The sequence below is a fragment of the Eulemur rufifrons genome, chromosome 7 (genome assembly GCF_041146395.1).
Source record: "Eulemur rufifrons isolate Redbay chromosome 7, OSU_ERuf_1, whole genome shotgun sequence".
Taxonomy (NCBI): Eukaryota; Metazoa; Chordata; class Mammalia; order Primates; family Lemuridae; genus Eulemur; species Eulemur rufifrons.
The window spans coordinates 269844503-269863156 of NC_090989.1; the positions used below are offsets into that span (position 1 = coordinate 269844503).

Here is an 18654-nt window from a genome sequence, read left to right on the forward strand (position 1 = left end):
TGTCCATGTATAGGTTTTTGTATAGATATATGTTTTCAATTCCTGTGGGTAAATACCCAGAAGCACAAGTGCTAGATTGCATGATAAGAGTATGTTTAGTTTTGTAAGAAACTGACAAACTATCCTCTGAATTGGCTGTGCCATTTTGCTTTTCCACCAGCAATTAATGAGAGTTCCTGTGACTCTACTTCCTTGTCAGTATTTGGTGTTATCAGTATTCTTGCTTTTGGCCACTCTAGTAGGGGTATAGTGGTATCTTGTTTTAATTTGCATTTCTCTGATGACATATGACATAAAACATCTTCTCATATGCTTATCTGCCATCTGTATATCATCTTTGGTAAGATGTATGTTAAAGTCTTTGGCTCATTTTCTTATTGTTGAGTTTTAAGAGTTCTTTGTATATTTTGCATAACAGTCCTTTATTGAATGTGTCTTTTGCAAATATTTTCCCCCAGTCTTTGACTTGTCTTCTCATTATGTTGACATCGTCTTTCACAGAGCAGAAGTTTTTAATCTTAATGAAATCCAGCTTATCAGTTTTTCTTATGTGTTATGTTTTAATTTTTAAATTTTCCCTATTTTTAGAAAAATAAAATAGAACAATGGATATGCAGTGACATGAAAAGAATATGTGGCATGGGGGAGGGGGTTGGGCAAAGGAATCTGTCTCCTTGTCTGTAGCCAGTCCTACAGATGCCATTTATGGAGTGATTAATGGTAGCCACCATAAAGAGAAAAGTTGGCTGAAATCCTGAAGCCAAGAGGAGCAGGGTTTCTGGGACTGGGGTTGAGATGTGGGGCTTGGTAGAAATTAAGCCTATGGGAAGTTTTCCAAGAGGCCTTCATTTAGTGTTGAGTTGAGGTTGTTGGCACTACACAGGGAATGTCCTCTGGGCAATAACATGTATTAAGCACCTACCCAGCCAGTGCTTGATTACTGCTGAAACTTTGACCATCCGCACTTCTTCAAACTATTACAAATTAGGTCTGGTCAATGAACATAAATGTCAATGAACATAAATGTATACAATATTAAAATAAAGCTTCAAAATTCTGAACCAGTTATTTCCATATCAGCTCAAGGAAATAAGCCAGAAAGGAAAAAAAAATCTCTCTGCACAAGGACATTTATGCAGTCTTATTTGTGATGGCTCAATGTTCAAAGATGGGTCTGTTAACCTGACAGACTCTTAGGTAGCCAGTTTTACAAATGTGAAGTCCAGAGAAAAATGATTTCAAACATTCTTCCATGTTAAGAAAATAAAATATCTAACTATATGTTTATTAGAAAAAATACTTGTTGGATGCCCATAATTATCATAGAATGTATGACCAGAGTAAGGATGACTTTATATTTAGGTAAATATTACCAATATGATTATGTAAAAGTGATAGATAAAACTGACTTTTTGAATGCTCTTTTATGCTTTAAATTTAAATTAAATTCAAACATCTATTGACCACGACCAGGTATAGGTTAGGCTGAGAAATACAAAGGGACTGAGTACATCATATGGAGATTAGAGGCAAAGTTTCAGCAAAAAGTAGAACTAGATAGATTGATAGATAATACAGAGAAGGAGAGGGGAAAGAAAGAAAAAGGGATGGAGAGAGAGTGGGAAGTAAAGAGGGAGGAAAGAAAAAATGTTGGAGAAAGAGCAAGAGGAAGGGAGATAGCCTCTAAAATGGCCTTCAACACTCCCACCTCCTGATATTCACTGCCTGGTATAACCTCCTTCACTTGAGTAACTTGCTCCTCACCATCAGAATATGGCAATATTGAAGGAGTACCACTTCCGCGATTAGGGTTACAAAAGATACGACTTCAGTCTTGTTAGTAGACTCCCTCTTGCTGGCTCTGATGAAACAAAATGAGTCATGAAAAGGTTCATGTGGTAAGAAACTGAGGACAGTCTCCAGTCAAAAGCCAGTAAAGAACTGAGGCCCTCAGTCCAACAATGTTTAAGGAACTGAATCTAGCCAACAACTACGTAAGTGATCTTAGAAATGGCTACTTCCCCATTCCAGCCTTTGGATGAGCCCCCAGCCTTGGCCAATAACTTGATTACAGGCTTGTAAGACACTATAACACAGAGAAACCAGCTGATCTGTACTTGGATTTAGGACTCAAAGAAACTGTGAGATAATAAATGTGTGTTGTTTTAAGCAGCAAAGTTTTGGAGGTAATTTTTTATACAGCGAGAGATAAGTAATACAGATAGGTAGATATAATTTTATACTACTTCATGAAAATTCTAGTAATTATAAATGTCTGACCTCAGACATACTTGTTAAGATGTATTAGAGTTTTAATTCCTTACATTCTCTCCCCTATATTCTGTTAGCAAAACATTCCTTTTCCGCCTCAGAATTCAATTGCTACTGAGGGAAGAATAGGAGACCATTTTGTTAAGCAGTAATAATAATAATAATAATAACCACAAAAATAACTAACAATCATCGAGCACTTATTCTTTACCAGGTAGTGCTCTAAACATTTTAGATCTATTACATCACTAACTTTCACATTTCTATGTGGTAGACAGAGGAGAGGAGGAAAGTGAAATATAGAGAGGCCTAAGTAAGTTGTCCAGGGTTACAAAACTTGTCAGTTGCAACAAGTTATCAAGCATTTCTTCAAATCATCTTCTCATTTATTCAAAATAAACTTCCAGCAGGGTGAAGCTGGTTCTGTCTGATTCTAAAGCCCTCACTCTTTCTAGACAGTGGTGTACTCAATAAGCAAACTTATTAATAGCACGTGGCAAATAATGAACATTACTATGTTAGGCAAAGTGCTAAGTGTTTTATATCCAATATCTCATTCTGCTCCTAACAGTCCTGTGAGTTAGCTTTTGTTATCCCTATTTTATAAAAAAGAGAATAAAAGAGAACTAGGGATCTTCATAAATGAAGAAAACAATATTTAGCTCATAGGGTGATATTATCACTTGAATTGTGACCCCCTCCCCCAACTAAAAAAATATGTTGAAAGCCTAACCTCTAGTATGTCAGAATATGAACTTATTTGAAAATAGGGTGATTGTAGTTGTAATCAGGTAAGATGATGTCATACTGGATTAGGATAGGACCTTAATCCAATATGACTAGTGTCCTTAAAACAAAGCACAGACGAGAATGCCATGGAAAGACGACAGAGATTGGAGTTATGCTAGCACAAGCCAAGGAATGCCCAGGGCCACCAGAAACTGGAAGAGGTGAGGAAGGATCTTTCCCGAGAGGCTTTGCAGAGAGCACGGCCTTGCTGACACCTTAATTTCAGTCTTCTAGGCTCCAGAATTGTGAGAGAATAAAGTTCTCTTGTTTGAAGCCACCTAGCTAGTGATACTTTGTTACTGCAGCCCTAGAAAACTTACACAGGTAGTTTAAATGTTCAGTGAAAAACTGTTATATTAAAACACTGAATAAAGAGTAAAGTGGTCCATAAAGAGTATTTTTAAAAAGTCTCTGTGGTCATGTACGGTGGCTCACACCTATAATCTCACCACTTGGGGAGGCTGAGTTGGGAGGATCATTTGAGACCAGCCTGAGCAACATAGTGAGACCCCATCTCTACAAAAAATAAAAAATTAGCCCGGTGTGGTGGCACACACCTGTAGTCCTAGCTACTCTGGAGGCTAAGGCAAGAGATTCTCCTGAGCCTAGGAGTTTGCAGCTGTAGTGAGCTATGATTGCTCTACTGCACGTCAGCCTGGGTAGCAGAGCAAGACCATGTCTTAAATTAATTAATTAATTAAATTTAATTTAATAAAACAAAATGTCTCTATGTAAGAGGAATGCTAATATTGTGCCCTTGTATGCAAAGCTATGGGATAAAAATGAATGCATTTCCCCAGAGTGCTTAATTTACTCTGAGATTTTGTGGTAAGGTAATTAATTTAACTGGTAAGTAAATTAAACATTAAAAAACGACAGTACAAACATTGATATTCCTTAAAGAGAAAAATTTTCTTTTTTCCAAAGGCATACTTGAGTTACAACCCCAGACCTTCAGGAGTGCCCTTAACTCTCCTCTGTTATGGGAGAAACATCTATATATGTACTGAAACATATGCACATATATACGGCATATATATGTATACATATAAAACTATGAACAGTCCCGGATTGAGTCAGACTTTGGGCTGACAATTGTGGTTCTCAGCAAACAGGGTGCTAAGTCTGCCTACCTGGTCTGAGAAGGGAGTATAAGTCAGGAACCATTTGACACCAACTCTCTCGTATCATCCACCTGCTAATTACAATTTTTAAACAACGGTTACCATTATTTAAGTGCAAGCCATTCACAATCTTGGTTAAACTTCATAGCAAATCTAACCTTCTTCATTTAGAAATAAAGAAATGGGGAGCGAGATTAAACTAGGTTGAGAGGGTGTGTTCTCAGACAGAATTGGGTTCTATCTGGGCGCCTGACACTTAGGAACAGATCACCTTGCTATTTAACCACCTAAGCATCAGCTGCCTTATTTCATAGGGTCCTTATGAGGATTAAGTAAGCTTTGCACCTGAAGTGCTTAGCTGTAGCCAGACACCACGTGCTCAAAGATGTTAGTTTTGTTATTGGTTTTGTTTGTTGTTTTATTATCGTGCAGGGTCATATAGCTAAGTGGAATGTGAAATCCAAGCCCACCTTACTTCAAACTCCTTTGCGCTTTGTGCTCCTAAGCTGTACCACATGGTCACCTTCAGAAGCAGGTAATTGACCCCAAACTACCACAGAGACTGAGGTCATGGCCAGCCAATAGAACAGAGCCCCTCCAACCCGCGGGGTAAGGCTCCTCTCACCCACCCCATCCCCAACTCCCCAAAGCTAGACTTGCATTTGGGTTCCTGGGCAGCTTCAGTCTGCGTGGACAGGGCCCGCAGAGTGTATTCCCTTCTCTACCTTTGCTGTTGGCCTCCCAGCTGAGTGGGCAAAAAATTCCTTCACAAGAGCGATTTGTTCAGGCCCGAGGCACTGCCCTTCGAAGGGAGTCCAGGTTCTGTGCTTGTTCCAGAACGGAAGTTTTATTCTTCCCTTGGCCCATTGCTCAGATGGGAAAGCTGAGGTTCAGAGAGGCCTTTCTGCACGGTGCCAAGGCTTTGATGAGCACCCCTCCCTGAGGTCACGTTTCAGTGAAGGGGTTAAGACGTAGATACTGGAGTCAGACAATAGTTCTGGTTTAGCTCCTGACTCACTGAGTGAACTTAGGCGGGCCCCTTTCGCCCGGGGACCTCCGTTTCTTCATCCATACAAAGGTGACAGAAAGCTGGATTACGTGTTGCTCATGTTCCCAGTTCTTCGCTGGAAGCTCACCCTCCCTGGGCCGCTGGGCCCGGAGCGCTCGCGTCCGCTAGACTACAAGCCCCAGCATGCCCGGGGGCGGGGCGTACTGACGGACAGATGGCTCCGCGAATTGGCGCCCGGCTAAGGGCCACGCAGCGGCGCGTGCGCAGAGGGCGGCGGGCGGGTGGGCTGGCAGCGTTGGACGCGTCCGAGCCGCGGGCGGTCAGGTAGGGGGCGGGAAGGAGGGTTGGGGACGAGGGACCGCGGCCAGAGTCGCGGGCGGTGGCGGAGCAGTGGGGCGGGAGGCCGTGCTGGCGTGCAGCGTCCGGCCCATGCCGGAATGGCAGGGTCTGGGGAGCGGATCTGAGGGGCAGGACCGGGGTGGGGGTGGGGCTGTGAGGGGCAGGCTCGGGAGGGATTCGATGGGGCTGAGCAGATCCAGCTGGGGGAGGGGAGCGAGGGGCTCAGAGAAGATTTGCGGTTGCAGCATCTCCATCTCGGGAGGTATGAGGTAATGTGGGGGCCCCGGGGAGGGACGGGGTGCAGCATCTGGGAGATGGGAGGGAACCTGAAGGCCCTGGAGGGATCTGGGTGCAAAATTTCACAAATAGGAAGGAATTGGGAGGCCCTGGTGAGATTCGAGAGAATCTGGGGGCGCTAGGCATCTGGCAGGGAACAAGATCTGAGATCAGATGGAGCAAGATCTAGGGCGATCCTGATTGCTAATGAGAAAGGATTTTTCCCGAATAGGAGCAGGGTAAAATTGAGGGGTAGGGGTGAGTTCGTAGGGGAATCGGTGGGAAGCTGTATCTTGTTAGCAGAAAGAAGGGACCTGGCTAAGGTTTGAAAGCAACACATCACATGGGGTGGGTAAAAGAGGAAGGAGTAGGGTTTGAGGGTGACACGGTGGCTGATGGAATGAAGGAGATGGGGGCTCAGATTGAGACAGAGCAGAATCTGACCTGTGGGACTGGGGTGTTGAACTGGAATGCAGGGCTGAATGCTGCAGAAATTTGGAAACAGGGATTAAAGGATCTATGTCAGAGGGGTTTGGGGCACATGATCAAAGAATGAGTGAGGATTGCAATAGAGAGCGCAAGAGATTGGAATTCTGTATTGTAAGAGGGTTGGAAACAGGGTTTGGAGAGGACTGAACGGTGAGGTGGAGATGTCCTAACTGAGCTAACTGTATTTTGAGTAGATTTGTGAGTTGATGTCTTGGGCTGCTAAAGAAATTTTCCTGAAGTCTCTGCATGGGAAGCAGAGGGAGTTCTGGGGACCCAAGGACCTCAAAGAAATGTGTGTGTGTGTGTGTGTGTGTGTATAGTTTAGCAGAGTTCAGAGGTCCAGGAACAAATTGATAAGTCTTCCAAGATCCTGAAGGAATGTGACGATCCTTGTGAGGGGCAGAATCTTCCTCACTTAATAACCAAAGATCTCTAATCATGAGGCAGGCATGGTACTGCCACTAACTCCACTCTGCCCACCCCCTGCCCACCTCCTGCTGAAAGTGCTTTGGGGAAGAAGAGAATGAGCATAGAGAGGATGAAGCAGAAACTATTCATCTTCCTAAGGTCATCTGCCTAAGTCCCTTTTTCTTATATCCCTCCAGCTGTGACAGCAGGTAGTATGAGACCTCCGGAGGAATGGGAGGAACATTATCTCAAGTCAAAATTAATCCTGTAGGTCCACTACAGCTTGAAGAGGCAATGGCTCTGTGAATGAGGTGTTTGGGCTGGGAGAGAGACAAAAAAAAAAAAAAGGGAGCTCTTGTGTATTGTGCATTTAGTCCTGTGCCAGCCTCTAAAGCAGTAGTTCTTAAGTAGGTGGCCTTTGGCAACGTCTGGAGACATTTTTGGTTGTCGCAGTTGGGGTGGGGGGTACTGCTGGCCCCTAGTGGGTAGACACCAGGGATGCTGTTAAGCATCTTTCAATGCATGGGATAGCCCCCACAACAAAGAATTATCTGGCCTAAAATGTCAGCAGTGCCAAAGTTGAGATACCTTGCCCTAAAGTCAGATATCCTGGGTTCAAATCCTGGCTCTGTCTCTTTCTGACTTTGTGGTCTTGAATGAGTTACTTAACCAAGTGCCTTGGCTCTTTATCTGTAAAATGAGGTTATAATAATAGAACCTATGTCATAGGATTACTGTGAGGATTTAGTGAAGTAAATCAGGATGCCTAGTGTCTGGCACATAGTAAGTGCTCAAAATTTAGTAATTTTTCATTTTATATGTACTTTTGTGTTCAAATTTCATAACAGCCCTTCTATGTATGGTCTACTATATCTGGTTTTACACATGAAGAAACTAAGGCTTAGGAAGTAACTCATCTAAGGTTCCATAGGTAGGAATGGCAGAGTTAAGCTCATACTCAGAGCTCTGTAACTGTATATTCCCTCTTTGCTTGTTTCTTCCTTGCTGGGGCCTGTTGAGTCTTATTTTCTCTGCCCATACCCCTCTAATGAAGAGGAGGATTGTCCAGTGAGTATCACTATGAGATTGAACTCTAAAGGCAGGAAGTGGGGTAAATCTCTGATTAGGTCAGGAGGAGCCCTGGACTTTGTGCTTGGTTTGCTCTTAGACCAGGACCAGTGGGTAGATAAGAGGAGGAGCTTGAGGTTAGCAGGCAGGTTGAGGTGCAGGGGACTATGGGGTGAAGTATGGAGGCCATTAACTTGAAAAAACACCTCACAGCAGGGACTGAGGCAGAAAGCAGTCATGCTCTGAAGGAGATTACTGTTCTGCATGATCTCTTTTGGGTTTCTTTTCCCTGGGACAGAATAGTAGAATTGGCTCTATCGGCTCTAAAGCTAGCTATAACATTGCTGAAGCCAGTGCAGAAACAAAGCTAGATTGTATCTGAGGGCAAACAGACTTAGCTGAAGTATCTATGCACATCCCCAAGGAAAATGTGATGGAAATTGAGTCAGCCTGGGAATCAGAGGCTTGAAGTCCAAACTCCTTAACTCTGCTGCAAATTTATTATGTGACCTTGGACAAGCACTTGTCCTGTCAGCCTCAATCTATTAAAAATGCCATAAACTACCATTTATTGAGTGCTTATTATGTGCATTATCTCAGTCAAGCCTGCTAACAATCTAGGTGTTATTCCCTATTTTACAGATAAGAAAACCAATAGATTAAATGACTTATCCAAGGCTACATAGCAAGTGGCAAAGCAGGGATGCAAACCCAGTTCTGTCTGACTCCTGTGATCTATTATGCTAATTTTATTGGAAGGGCTTTTCCAACACTTAAGGGCCTCTATGCCTATGTCCGGAGAATGGTTAGAAGCCAAAAGTTTATAAGGCCCTGCAGTAGATCATTGTCCATGTACACTGATGTGCTGCCTTTGTGACACTCCCTCCATTATGTCTTTCTGATAGAACAATCACATTTAAAAATTACTCCTAGGTGCCTTTACCAACCTCTCAGCCAGATTCTGCCTCGATCTAGGGAACTATAACACATCTTTCAAGTCAGTGTGGTTTTATGGCTGGGAGTTGTCACTGGGATTTGAATCCCTGTTCTGCTACTTACTAGCTTTGAGACTTTGGACAGGTTACTTTCTCTGAGCATTGGTTTCCTGATTTTTAAGGAGGAATAACACATACTTCACATAGTTATTATGAAAATAAGACATACTGCCTAAAGGTGCCTGACAATAAATAGTGGTTGCTTTATGAGAGGTAGCAATTAGGAGAGGAAGGCAATGCTGGAAGGAAATTGAGTGTTACTTTGCCAGATTTTACTGATCCTAAGTGGGTTATGCACGTCTCCCCAAAATTCTCCCCTTTTGTTCCTTTCTCAGGATCTCTTTCCTGATCCTTTAATCAAAATCTCATAATTAAATGAACATATGTTATATGCAGAGAAAGGGACTGAAAGAGAGTTGAGTGGGTTGAGATGAGTTGGAGGTCCCCTGAGAAAAGGCTGTTGATTTTTCCGTTGATCGTGTTCTTTGAGTCATCATACTGGCAGCATAGGTACTACCCAAATGTTTGTAGAAGATGCAAGGGACACTTTCTAGGTCCTGCAGTTTTAAAGGAAGACACAACAGGCAAGCATTTTTTCCAGAAAATCCTATTATTGATTTAACCTGCCCTTGACATAGTTTAGCTAATGTTTCCTTTTCCACAAACATACTTCCTTCTGGGTGATTTCATGTGTCCCAGACTGGTACAACTTTGGGAGCATGCCTGTGTTTCCCTGTAAGCTACCTGTTGAGTTTATCTTAGCTGTCTGCAGGTGCCTTAAATGCCCTGAGTAATCTAAACCTTATCAGAATCTTCTCCCACACACAGGACTGGGTGAACGTCAGGTAGTGACGTCACTGACTTCTTAAAAATCAGTTCTGCTAGCGAGTGGTCTTTGGTGGCATGAAGATAGTTACTTACTTGATTCGCATTCTGTTAACATGTATGAGGAATAAATACAGTTTAGAAAGCTGACATGAAAGGAAATGTGATAAACTTTGCAAAAAAAAAAAAAAAAAAAACCAAAACAGTCAAACCAGGGGAGTATGTCAGTAGTAGGATGGACCTTTAAGTCTTGTGAAAGGAAATGTAGTATTTTACATGTTTTCTAGTTTTTAGGTGAAAGCTCTGTTCATGCATGTGTTTGCTCAAAATTGTATCTCTAGTGCCTTTCACAGGGCCAACTCTTAGCAGATGCTCAGTAAAGATTTGTTTCATGAATTGCCTTTTTTATTTTGTTTTGTTCGTTTTTTGTTTTTTTTTCTACTGCCTTGGTTACTTATTTCACGGATTGGGGAAAACCCAGTGGTGCCAGAAGAGGCCAGATCAGGCTAGAATATAATTATATAATTTTTCTGAGTGTTAGGGCAGCCAGAGCAGACACAGCTTAAGGGGTAGATTCACATCAGGGGCTGGGATGTGCTAGTCTCATCATGGGATGTGCAATATTAATCATTAGATCAAAGGGGCGAGGGAAGTGGGTAAGCTGAAGTGAGATGAGGTGGGAGGGCAAGAATAAATGGTACAAAGTGTACAACAGGAAACACGTTCAAAGGATCACAGAGCCAAAATCATAAATAGCATGTAGGGGATTCATTCTTGTTGGTCTCAGATTTTATAGCTGGCAGGGAGGTTATTTAAAGACTTGGGATCATAATATGATTTCTTTTACGTGTGTAATATTTCGGGGAAACTGAGGTCAATTTGACCTCCCATCTGAGTCACTCTCAGTATTAACAATAATGACCAAATGTGTCCTCCTGGAGGCTATATCTGCCTATCTCTTAGCTCCACTTCAGGCTAGGATCCTTCAGAAAGCAGTGTTTTCAAGTCATGGAAATGGGAAAGGTGGTTCTGGCTTTTCCAAGTCTGAGGCTATCCCTATGTTTGATGCTTTAGTGATGAGGACTCATGTTTTCCTGGAAAAACATGGCAACTTCAGGGCAGGAACTTCCTGATATCCTCAGAGAGCCTGGTGAAGCTGCAGTCAGCCGAGATAATTTGGGGTATGGATGTTGGCATAGTAAATTCATTTTTTCAAGCTGATGGCTTAGACATAGAGGCAAGAAGCTTTTTAATTGAAAAAGGTGGTATGATATTCCAGAAAACTGGGGAAAGAATTTGCTGGTATTTTTACAAGTTGGCAGACTTGTTTAATTAGCTGATCTGCAGTGCCAGCTCTGGGAAGAACACAGATGTCCTTGTACATTGTAAGGTAACATGCTCTGGACCCAGACACCAAATGTTGCCCTCAGTCTGTTGTCGCAGATGACAGAAGAGAGAACTGAAACTATTGGTTAGAACTGAGAAAGGTTGCATGGATGATTGAGGTTTCTATTAGTGTTTCTGTACTATTTGCCCCTAGACCTGTGACGTTTAAGAATTCAGCATTCACAGTTTCGTATTAATATATCCACATGAGACCTTATAGGCTCATGATATGCAGTAATTTGTTATTTTGCTGAGGCATGGATTTGAGTCATAATGGGTTGCAAGGCTGGTGGGTGGGAGGGGGCCACTCAGCTAATAAATCCATCTAACCCACTCTGTAGCAGCAGAATCTCATAACTATGTTATTATTCCTTCTTCCTTATGGAGAAAATTTATATGCATTTCCCAGAGCATGGTCTAGAGAACACCTGTTAGTAATTGTTGTATGACAGTAAAAAAATAGCTTGAAGTAATGTTGGGTTAAACAGAGAAAAAATATCTGTACTGCATGGTTTGACCATGTTTGAGCTGCGTGACCTTGAGCCAGTTTTTCTGAGCTTTAGTTTCCTCGTCTATAAAATAGGATAATAAAAATATTACCTACTTCATAGTGTCATCAGGAGGATTAAATGAGATTAAGCATATGAAGCTTCTGTCATGGTGTCTAGCACATAGTAGGCACTAGATGCACACTGTTTCCCTTGCAGTAAAAAGGAGGTGGGATCTCAGGGAGGTAGGATTGAGTTCCTTATAGATTGTGCATGTCTGGCTGCTGAATATTTGTCAGATTGCATTTCAAAGCTAAATATGGTGGAAATTTGTTGTAATACATCTGTACATTGACTCTCCTTCTTCTGTATGCCTGGAGGAAGAGTTGATGTCCTCCTGTACAAAGCTTTCCTGAGCTAGCTGCATTGTCCTTAAAACCAAGCTAACTTGCCCTCCGCTTCCTCCTCCTCCCTGATGGTTGACCATCTGCAGATCACAAGACTGCACAGATGCAGCTCTAGGGTTTGCATTTAAGAAAGGCTGAATTTATCCAAGTGCCTCACCTTGCTAGACCTATTCATTCTAATTTTAGGTATAAACTGACAATGACATAAAACGGCAGAGCACTGAGATCTCCCCGGGGTCTGTTTCATGAACATATGTGTATCAAGAAGGGTAGGCGTGTTCGTAATATGTACTGGGTGAAGCAGAGGGTACTCTAAGCCAGAAATAAACTGTCTTGATAAGGCACTACTATTTTTTAAGTCATCTGGGCTTGAGCCTTTGGCTCGCTTAGCTCTTCGCCACTATCCCACCATAATCCTCAGATGCATCATCTTTCCATTTCTATCACCCGCTCCCTAGTTCAGACTCCCCATTACCTCTCTCAGGCTGTTTTGCTGTAGCTTCCAAACTAGTTTCTCTGATTTGTCTCCCCAGTCCATTCTAGCTTTGATCTATCAGTTCCCTGCTCCAAAACATTCATTGCCGCACTGTGCCCTTGAAAATGAAGCACAAAAGTTTCATTTTGGCTCTGAAGATCTTTTATACTCATTCTCCAATTTACTTTTCTAAACCTGTTACTGTGTTCTCCCTATATTCTCCCACATTTTTAATATAAGGATAAGAAAAAAGAGAACTAAAATTCATTTAAGACTTTTTTGGTGCAGAGCCAATTGTTAGTGTTCTATAAAATATGTGCATTATCTCATGTAATTCTTACAATAAGCCTATAAATACATTATTATTTCCATTTTACAGATGAGGAAAATAAAACACAGAGAGGCTGTGTCCTCTGTTTTCTTTTCAATACACAAAACTTTGTGTCCTTTCCCTTGCTTTCTAACCTTTGCTAAGGCCTTTCCTTTGCCTGGTACTCCTTTCCTCTGTCTCCACATAGCTATGCATTTTTCCAGGCCAGTATGAAATGGCCCTGTGAAAATTGTTTTCTTTTAAATTGAAATGACTCCATCTCAACCTCCATCAAACTTAGTTTATGTTTCATTTATGATACTACTTTCTGCCTTGATTATTATTTTCTACACGTCTTGTCTCCTTTCCTAAAGTTTGAGAATCTGAAGGACAGGATCTGTATCCTGAAAACCTCCTGCTATGTGGTAGAGTACATGATACCTAGACTTAGATGGGTGGATAGGTGAGTAGGTAGGAGGATAGTTGGGATAGTTGAATGGAAAATACTTATTTTCCAATCTAATGTTTTGCAGATCACCTAAAGCTAATCATTATAATTCCCTGTTTCTCTAGATGATTGCTAGGCCCCCAAACATGACACAGTAAACTCTATGGCATCATAAAAAAGTCTCCACGCTTTTGCTCACACAATTTTCTTTGCTTAAAATACCTTTATCCCTCATTGCCTCGTTTCTTTCAAGACATATCTTAGGAGTAGCACTGCATCTGGGAAGCCTTCCCCAATTCGCCTAGGTAGAATCCCGCACAATGCAGGACAACATGTGGATCTCCATGTTATACTTTTTCCTTTTACTGTAGGTAATTTTTCTGTGCTTTTCTCCTAGTATAAATTATGAGTTGAAAACTTCACAAAAGATGAAAATAATCATCAGCATTTATTACACATTTACTACTTGCCAGGTGCTGTTCTAAGTACATCTTATTTATACTGTTATTTAACCCTTACAATAGCCATGTAAGATAGACACCATTATTATTTCTGTTTTACAGATGAGTGATAAGGAAACAGCTTTAGGAAGTTTGAGTTACTTCCTTAAGGTCACGCAACTAAGTAAGTGTCTCAGACTCCAGAACCTGAATTATCCTCTATGCAGTGCTTTGTCTATTTTGTTTCCCTGTGTGTCACCATCAGCTGGCACATAGTAACCTCAATAAAATAGTTGTTAAATAAATGAATGACTGAATGAATGATCATAGCTATTCTCTAAATGTTTTTTAAGTGAATTAATTTATATAGGCTGTGGAAAATGAGTAATTTTTTTTTTTTTTTTTTCTCTCTTTAGCAGGAATTTGACCCTCTGGGGCATGAATACTGAGCTATTCAGTTCCGGGCCGTGCTAACAGGACCCTTCAAAGGAAGAGCAATGGCTGCAGCCGCAGCTTCTCACCTGAACCTAGATGCCCTCCGGGAAGTGCTGGAATGTCCCATCTGCATGGAGTCCTTCACAGAAGAGCAGCTGCGGCCCAAGCTCCTGCACTGTGGCCACACCATCTGCCGCCAGTGCCTGGAGAAGCTGTTGGCCAGCAGCATCAATGGCGTCCGCTGTCCCTTTTGTAGCAAGATCACTCGCATAACCAGCCTGACCCAGCTGACAGACAACCTGACGGTTCTGAAGATCATTGACACGGCTGGGCTCAGTGAGGCTGTGGGGCTGCTCATGTGCCGGTCCTGTGGGCGACGTCTGCCCCGGCAGTTCTGCCGGAGCTGTGGCCTGGTGCTGTGTGAGCCTTGCCGGGAGGCGGAGCACCAGCCCCCTGGCCACTGCACACTCCCCGTCAAAGAAGCAGCTGAGGAGCGGCGTCGGGACTTCGGAGAGAAGTTGACCCGTCTGCGGGAGCTGATAGGGGAGCTGCAGCGGCGGAAGGTAGCCTTGGAAGGTGTCTCTAAGGACCTTCAGGCAAGGTATAAAGCAGTTCTCCAGGAGTATGGGCAGGAGGAGCGCAGGATCCAGGACGAGCTGGCCCGCTCTCGGAAGTTCTTCACAGGCTCTTTGGCCGAAGCTGAGAAGTGCAATAGTCAAGTGATAGAGGAGCAGAGTTACCTGCTGAACATTGCAGAGGTGCAGGCTGTGTCTCGCTGTGACTACTTCCTGGCCAAGATCAAGCAGGCAGACGTGGCACTACTGGAGGAGACAGCTGATGAGGAGGAGCCAGAGCTCACTGCTAGCTTGCCCCGGGAGCTCACCTTGCAAGATGTGGAGCTCCTTAAGGTAGGTCACGTTGGCCCCCTCCAAATTGGGCAGGCTGTTAAGAAGCCCCGGACAGTTAACATGGAAGATTCCTGGGCCATGGAGGCTGCAGCCTCTGCTGCATCCACTTCTGTAACATTTAGAGAGATGGACATGAGCCCCGAGGAAGTGGTTGCCAGCCCTAGGGCCTCACCCGCCAAACAGCGGGGTCCCGAGGCAGCCCCTAATATCCAGCAGTGCCTCTTTCTCAAGAAGATGGGGGCCAAAGGCAGCACTCCAGGCATGTTCAACCTTCCGGTCAGTCTCTACGTGACCAGCCAAGGCGAGGTGCTGGTTGCTGACCGTGGCAACTACCGCATACAAGTCTTCACCCGCAAAGGCTTTTTGAAGGAGATCCGCCGCAGCCCCAGCGGCATTGACAGCTTTGTGCTAAGCTTCCTTGGGGCTGATTTGCCCAATCTCACTCCTCTCTCAGTGGCCATGAACTGCCATGGGCTGATTGGTGTGACCGACAGCTACGATAACTCCCTCAAGGTATATACCTTGGATGGCCACTGCGTGGCCTGTCACAGGAGCCAGCTGAGCAAACCATGGGGCATCACAGCCCTGCCATCTGGCCAGTTTGTAGTAACTGATGTGGAAGGTGGAAAGCTTTGGTGTTTCACTGTTGACCGAGGAGCAGGGGTGGTCAAATACAGCTGCCTCTGCAGTGCTGTGCGGCCCAAGTTTGTCACCTGTGACGCTGAGGGCACTGTCTACTTCACCCAGGGCTTGGGCCTCAATCTGGAGAATCGGCAGAATGAGCACCACCTGGAGGGTGGCTTCTCCATTGGCTCTGTGGGCCCTGATGGGCAGCTGGGTCGCCAGATTAGCCACTTCTTCTCAGAGAACGAGGATTTCCGTTGCATTGCTGGCATGTGTGTGGATGCTCGTGGTGATCTCATCGTGGCTGACAGTAGTCGCAAGGAAATTCTCCATTTTCCTAAGGGTGGGGGCTACAGTGTCCTTATTCGAGAGGGGCTCACCTGTCCAGTGGGCATTGCCCTTACTCCTAAGGGTCAGCTGCTGGTCTTGGACTGTTGGGATCATTGCATCAAGATCTACACCTACCATCTGAGAAGATACTCCACCCCTTAGGGGATGAGAAATGCTGGTTTCTTCTGCTCCCCAGCCAGCTTCCCTTCCCTCCTTAGTCCTTGGTTGTTGGTGGTACTATAGAGTAGATTTGGCCTATGTCCTAATTCCAGCTGGGTAGTCCTAGAATTTTAGAAACTCAGTCTTTTAGTGATTTTTATATGTTATTTCTCCCACCCTACCTCCCATCTAAATTTAGAGCTTTAACAGATGTACTGCCCAAATAGGACATATGATAGTGTTAGCTGAAGTTTGACTAGACATTAGGCACTTCCCAGGCTTCAGTAGAGAGAGCCGGTTTAGCCTTTTGCCCTGTATTTGAAATTTGTCCCTTTATTAAATCCTTGTTGATTTCTCCCTTTTGGCTTTGATGTCCTTGGTCCATTGTTTCCTTCCTATTATTATGTGCTTCCTTTGTGATACTTTCTCTTCAACTCTGGTTGCATTCAGTGTGCATGCTCCAGTAGGATCTGCTCTACCTTTCAGTGACGTTTCCGACATCATGTTCCTGTAGCGTGGTGTCTTAGCTCTGATCAACTTTACCAGTGTGAAAGCTCATTCATCTAGTGCCACCAAAGGGAATATACAGCCCTTTTAGGATGCAGTACCTCTCGGCTGGAGGATCTGTGCCATCTTGGATTGGTCTCCCATTGCAGATGTTACGGAGAATGTATTGACCCTAGTTGGTTGGTGTTGAAGACTTCAACCTGGAAATTGCTTGCATTTTAAAGAAGCATATATGGATTGGCATTATGCCAAGGCGTAGGAAGATGGGAATAAGCAAACATAAATGCTAATATAGCCAGCAAACTGGATAGCCTCTAGGGCTCATCATTTTTCACACTACCTCTCTTCACTGGCCTGTGCTAAGAGTTGTCTGAGGAATTGTACAACACAGGCCAGGGCCAACAAAGTGGGGAGGTGGACACGTCTCATTTTCATTACTAAAACAGACAACAAAACTGTTGGGTCGTTACTCTGTATTTTTCTCAAGTGAGTGCATACTGTTTGGTTTTGGGACTTCCATTCCTCTATCAAGCATTAAATAATTGATAACTGTTTCTTCATCACTGGTGTTCATGTCTTTTAATTAAATATGGGATTTGGGAGATGAGGAGAAGGATAACATGCACCGTATTTTACTTCCTGATCTGACACTGCATTCTTTGAGAGCACACTTAGCTGTCCAGGTGAAAGTTCAGCCAAAAGCACCGTTATGTAAAGACAGTCCGGATCCTACTCTCACATACATGTGTATAGAATCATCCCCCAAGGTTTAGAGTCACCAACACCCTGTTCTAAACTGAGCCTCTGCTGTTTGTTTTATCTTTCTAATTACAATTCAAAAAAGGAAGGTAGTCTGTGCTTTCAAGAGGATCAGAAGTGTGTGAGAGAATCTGTGACAAGGTTCCTCGGGCTTTGGTGTTTGCTAAGCAACATATCTTGCGCTTTGGGTGCAGGGGTGATGGCAAGCCACAGAGCTCTTCCCTTGCTTTCATGGAAACACAATTTGCTAAGCTGAGCTACTCAAAATTGTTTTTATAGTAGCCTTGTTGTTTTGGGGGGCTTCCATTGTGATAGCTGCCAAAGGAGAGGTAAAGAGGTAATTAAAACTTGTTTGTCTTGTGCTTTTCACCTGGAGAAAGCACCATGTTCTGATTATGAAATTGCATCCGATTTTCAAAGATTATGTAATTGAGAGGAAATTGATCCAATTAAAAGTGCATCACAAATGGCTCCACTAGTTATTAGAGCCACTTTATCTGTGGTGGCACCTGGCAGCGGGAGATCTGCCTTCGCTGTCAGTGGGGGACTTGCTGAGGCAATAACAGCAGCCCATTCCTTTGGCACGTGGTTTGTAGCAGAAAAATGAATATGATATTGTGGGCGGGCTTGAGGTACACAAGGCCAGGAATCCTCCAGCTGCCCATGCTTTTGGAAGGAAGTGATTGGCATTCAGCAATGCGATCCATCCCCATCTCTAAACTGCACTCGTGCCTCGGCCAGCAAGTAAAGCGGGTATCTGCTTGCTCAGAATGGAAGCGTGACGTGAGTGTTTTTGTTTCTTTTTTCCCTTTAATGTGAATATTTTAAGTTGTGCTTAGTAAGTCAATTTTTAATTATCTGCTACGTTGACTAAATTGCAGACTATGGCCCCGAGAAACTAATTTGTTCAATTACAGCAGTTTTTGTTTTGTTTTGTTTTTTAAAGTACCCTTATCCAAATAAAGTCTTACCATTCAAGTCTATTGTGTAAAATAGATCAAAGAGCAGCTGCTGTGGTTGAAGCAGGTTTGCGTAGGCTATTTTCTCCCCTCACCTCACCTCCTCTGCTACCACTGCAAACTTGTGAATCTACAGGATACTTTTGGAAAACCAGTAACTACAGATTAGCATTGCTAATTAGCATTGCTAATCTTCTGAGTCCATCTTATTAGCTAGGGGCTCTTGGTCAAGTCCCTTAACTCTTCATCATGAAAATGACAAAAATGATCCCTGCCTCCAGTGAAAATATTTGGTTTCATTCCTGGAACACTCAATAAATGACAGCTGTTACTAACATCTTCTATTGAGTTTCTCAAAAGAGTGCCTGGGTGGTGTGAAGTGAGCCAACCACTCCAAACACTATCTTCCTTTTTGCCTACCTTCTT

General features: G+C 43.4%; 2 protein-coding genes across 8 annotated transcripts in view; one reads left to right on the plus strand and one right to left on the minus strand.

The window, feature by feature from the left end:
- Positions 1-18654, minus strand: part of ASTN2 (astrotactin 2) — an 824356-nt gene that overhangs the window by 179647 nt on the left and 626055 nt on the right. The window lies entirely within an intron of this gene.
- TRIM32 (tripartite motif containing 32) lies at positions 5444-17616 on the plus strand. 5 transcript variants are annotated; one of them, XM_069474587.1, is made up of 3 exons: positions 5444-5517; positions 13671-13731; positions 13964-17616. In XM_069474587.1, exon 3 carries the CDS (start codon positions 14045-14047, stop codon positions 16004-16006), a length of 1962 nt encoding a protein of 653 aa, XP_069330688.1. In that variant the 5' UTR covers positions 5444-5517; positions 13671-13731; positions 13964-14044; the 3' UTR covers positions 16007-17616. The 5 variants fall into 5 exon arrangements, with proteins under 5 accessions (XP_069330688.1, XP_069330689.1, XP_069330691.1 ...); XM_069474588.1 differs by lacking the exon at positions 13671-13731; XM_069474590.1 differs by lacking the exon at positions 13671-13731 and having other exon boundaries at positions 13967-17616.

What these genes read in the sequence shown, in the direction of transcription:
- TRIM32 (XM_069474587.1), top strand. Translation starts at nt 14,045, where the DNA reads ATGGCTGCAGCCGCAGCTTCTCACCTGAACCTAGATGCCCTCCGGGAA.